This window comes from Sinocyclocheilus anshuiensis, unplaced genomic scaffold (genome assembly GCF_001515605.1).
Source record: "Sinocyclocheilus anshuiensis isolate Anshui unplaced genomic scaffold, SAMN03320099.WGS_v1.1 scaffold1079, whole genome shotgun sequence".
NCBI lineage: Eukaryota > Metazoa > Chordata > Actinopteri > Cypriniformes > Cyprinidae > Sinocyclocheilus > Sinocyclocheilus anshuiensis.
The window spans coordinates 114,000-118,667 of record NW_015548207.1 but is presented as its reverse complement, the minus strand read 5'-3'; the positions used below and the strand labels follow the sequence as shown (position 1 = coordinate 118,667).

The 4,668-nt window shown below is 36.3% G+C and overlaps 1 protein-coding gene across 1 annotated transcript in view; it reads left to right on the top strand.

Moving 5' to 3' along the window:
- LOC107653586 (parathyroid hormone 2 receptor-like) overlaps nucleotides 1-4,668 on the top strand; it is a 30,563-nt gene that overhangs the window by 23,883 nt on the left and 2,012 nt on the right. The window contains exon 11 of the mRNA XM_016440327.1: nucleotides 1,281-1,419. Coding sequence (XP_016295813.1) covers nucleotides 1,281-1,419 — 139 coding nt within the window. The remainder of the gene's footprint in view (nucleotides 1-1,280; nucleotides 1,420-4,668) is intronic.

Below are 4,668 nucleotides of genomic sequence, written 5' to 3'. Positions count from 1 at the left end.
TGTTCTGAGTGGATGCGGATGCTATAGTGTTCTCAGTAGTTTTTAGGCTGTTCTGAGTGGATGCGGATGCTATAGTGTTCTGAGTAGTTTTTGGGGTGTTCTGAGTGGACGCTATAGTGTTCTGAGTAGTTTTTTGGGTGTTCTGAGTGGATGCGGATGCTATAGTGTTCTCAGTAGTTTTTAGGCTGTTCTGAGTGGATGCGGATGCTATAGTGTTCTGAGTAGTTTTTGGGGTGTTCTGAGTGGACGCTATAGTGTTCTGAGTAGTTTTTTGGGTGTTCTGAGTGGATGCGGATGCTATAGTGTTCTCAGTAGTTTTTAGGCTGTTCGGAGTGGAGGCGGATGCTATAGTGTTCTGAGTAGTTTTTGGGGTGTTCTGAGTGGATGCGGATGCTATAGTGTTCTGAGTAGTTTTGGGGTGTTCTGAGTGGACAGTATAAAACTGTAATTTTTTGACTGTAAATTATACATTGATTTGTTATTTTTACTTCTAAAAACTGTAAAATTAGCATGAAATGTCTGGTTAGATATTTTACCGTTTTTCCCTGTATATAGTACGGGAACTTACTGTTAACCTATTAACAGTTTTTTTCCGTAGCGTTTTTACAAAATTTTACATTTAAAATTAAACATTTTTTACAGTGTACTTTTTGGGGTGTTCTGAGTGGATGCTACAGTGTTCTGAGTAGTTTTTGGGGTGTTCTGAGTGGATGCTATATTGTTCTGAGTAGTTTTTGGGGTGTTCTGAGTGGATGCTACGGTGTTCTGAGTAGTTTAAGGGGTGTTCTGAGTAGTTTCTGGGGTGTTCTGAGTGGACGCTATATTGTTCTGAGTAGTTTTTGGGGTGTTCTGAGTGGATGCTACGGTGTTCTGAGTAGTTTAAGGGGTGTTCTGAGTAGTTTCTGGGGTGTTCTGAGTGGACGCTATATTGTTCTGAGTAGTTTTTGGGGTGTTCTGAGTGGATGCTACAGTGTTCTGAGTAGTTTTTGGGGTGTTCTGAGGGGTTGCTATGGTGTTTTGGGGTTGTTTCTAGGGTGTTCTGAGTGCCACCCTAAGCTGCTATGGTGTTGTGGGTGGTTGTTTTGGGGGGTTGCTAGGTGGAAAAAAAAAAAAATTGCTGATTGCTTAATTCTCAACAAACCTTACAGTTTGAAGTAGCCTGTTTGTAAGAGCCACGTGTTAATTATTTCTTTATATAGATGTGGATTTAATCATTGTGAATAAAGTGTGGTGTAATATTTAAATATTTACAGACAGAAAATGTATCTGTGTGTGTACAGGAAGCTGGCTAAGTCCACGTTGGTTCTGGTTCTTGTTTTCGGTGTCCACTACATCGTGTTTGTGGGAATGCCGCACACGTTCACAGGTGTCGGCTGGGAGCTGCGCATGTACTGTGAACTCTTCTTCAACTCATTCCAGGTGACTTACTGTTTCCCCTCTCAATAAATACTCACTAATGTGATGTGATAACGTTTAGTATAATGATGTGTCCCTTTGCATTTCGGTTTAATTTGCTCTGCTGGCGTGATAAATAACTGTGTTTTCATTTTTCGGAAGCGTTTTGCAGCTTATCTGTAGACGATGGGAAATGAATAACAGCACACAGGAAATAAATTATGGGTGACAATAAAAAAACAATGAAATCTAGCGTAGCGTTAGTTCTGGCAGGTCACGTTAGTCAAGCTCGCATCAGCTGACCTTCAGCTGATCCCCATCTACCTATGGGAATACGACACCTATCTAATCATTCATATATAAGGTCCCTCAGTATTATCAGCAGTTTTCGCATTGCTCAATAGCTAATTACCCTCCTCCATCCCCAACTCCTCTTCTGTCAGTCGGGATTCAGCCTTCTGATTCTCCTTGAATCAGACTAATTCTAAAATGTGTACATAAAATGATTGAACTTTAACAATATCTGCAATACATTTATGTTAGTTCTGTTCTGTTTACCCTGGGGGGTTATTGCTGCTCTCCCTGCTCTCATCCATGCTAGGCTGCATGGAGGCGCAGGGAGTTCTTGCCCAGAACAGAACCATACCGCCAATCCAAACTGTATGCTAATTGTCAATCATCTTTGACGATAGTGGTCCTGACAGAAATAATTGAATAGATAAAAAACTAAACTAAAATTAAAAGTTTGTGCTGAAGTGCATCGAAGCTTTTTGGTCTTTGGTTTTCTGTCTTTAGTGTGAAATAAAAGTTCAAATAAAATGAAAATGTAAAATTGGTGCTGAAGTTCATCAGAAGCTTTTACTTTTGTTGGTTTTCCGTTCAAATAAATTTAATTTAAATAAATAAAAAAATTGGTGCTGAGGTGTATCAGAAGCTTTTCTTATTTGATTTTCTGCCTCTGAAATACAAGTTAAAATACATTTTAAAAAATCAGTTAAATTTAAAGTTGGTGCTGGTGTGTGTCAAAAGCTTTTCTTTATTTTTCGGTCTGTCCTGTGAAATAAAAGCTAAAATAAATTACAAAAAATTAAAAGCTGATGCTGAGATGCTTTTTTCTTTGCTTCTCTGTCTTTCCTGTAAAATTAAAGTTAAAATAAATTAATTTAAACTATTTAGATAGTTGGTGGTGAGGTGCAGCAAAAGCTTTCATTCTTTGATTTTCTGTCATTACTGTGAAATAAAAGCTTTAAATAAATAAAGTGAAAAGTTAAAATAAATTTAAATAAAATAAGTTAAATTAAAAGTTGATGATGAGATCCATCAGACGTCTATACTTTTATAAGTATAAATATTGCTAATATCACCATAATACTCGTGTGTATATATATATATATATATATATATATATATAAAATTGGTGCTGAGGTGTATCAGAAGCTTTTCTTATTTGATTTTCTGCCTCTGAAATACAAGTTAAAATACATTTTAAAAAATCAGTTAAATTTAAAGTTGGTGCTGGTGTGTGTCAAAAGCTTTTCTTTATTTTTCGGTCTGTCCTGTGAAATAAAAGCTAAAATAAATTACAAAAAATTAAAAGCTGATGCTGAGATGCTTTTTTCTTTGCTTCTCTGTCTTTCCTGTAAAATTAAAGTTAAAATAAATTAATTTAAACTATTTAGATAGTTGGTGGTGAGGTGCAGCAAAAGCTTTCATTCTTTGATTTTCTGTCATTACTGTGAAATAAAAGCTTTAAATAAATAAAGTGAAAAGTTAAAATAAATTTAAATAAAATAAGTTAAATTAAAAGTTGATGATGAGATCCATCAGACGTCTATACTTTTATAAGTATAAATATTGCTAATATCACCATAATACTCGTGTGTATATATATATATATATATATATATAGTAGTCGACTAGTCGACTTCAATGCTCTGCCATGACGCTTTAAAGGGTCATGAAACCCCAGACTACTTTTTCTGAGATTTTAGCAGAGGTGTTTGTGTTGCACATCATAGAAGACAATGTTAGCATCCGATAATTTTAACTAATGGAGAAAACTGGTTAATTTTAAGCTTTTTTGCGCTATTTTCATCTTTCGGGTTTAAAATCTACATCGTGTTGACGTCACAATTTGTGACGCGGCAATGGACTATAGTACATTGATGACGCATTGGTGTCTATTAAATTATTCATGAGACTGCGTGTTCTTATCCTATGAGAAGACTTCGCTTAATTATTCGCAACAGCATGTGTTGATTTGCTATGACGGACTCTTCAGATTGTGAGATCGCGTACATTATCTGAGAGAAACGTTCATGAATCGAAGGAGAGTGCTTGTTTTTACTTTTTTAATAAGAGTTCAGCACAAACTCGATTCATTCACTTAGTGAGTATAACCAAAGTCTTTTTAAGACAAGTCATGTCACTCGGCGGCCATCTTTGAAACACCTCTCGGGCAGTAGTGCAGCTCCTATTTCTTTGTATGGGGAAACATCAAATTCTCCAAAACTGTTCACTAAGCTTAGGATAAAATTTCATATTTTTAATTTTTCCCCATTCAAAACTATACGAGTGACATGTCTTGGGTATTCTATAGTCTTTGGTATAACCGTTTTACAGCATCATGACACAACCCGTCAAAAGGCTTATATAATTGTCGCAGAATAAGCCTTAAAAAGTTATCAGAGGTGCAACATCTAAATGAAACTGTCTGAACCATAGACTGTAAGAAAAGATGGACGACGCATCTCCTATTCCTTTCACTATATAAAAGTGAAGCCAAAGCATCTCAGTATGGCCGCTGCCATCTTGAGTAAATGACGTCATTTGGAGCCAGAGTCTGCGCAGTAGAGATTTGTTTGGAGCCAGAGTCTGTGTTGTGAGCGCGAACACAGAATCATTCAGCACGGAAATGTATTGTCAACACTGTTCTGTGATTTCTCAATAAAATAGCTTTGAAACTGAAAAGGTCAAGCATATATTTCTTAATAACTAAATCCCACAGCTTCACTACTAGTAGAGAGACGCTGCCAGGTAGAATTAATTCACACACGCAATCGCTCTCACTAATGCATTCATATGAATGTAATCTTTACTGTGCTACTTTATCTGTATCTGATTTAGAACGAGCAGAAATCTGTGAGAAATATAACTACCCAAAGACAAAAGAACTGATAAAAAAGCTGTTATAGGAGCAACAGCCATGTGGGCAGCGCTGAGTCATATGCCATAGCTGTGCACAAGGAGTTTGTCACAGTTCCAGACTTATTT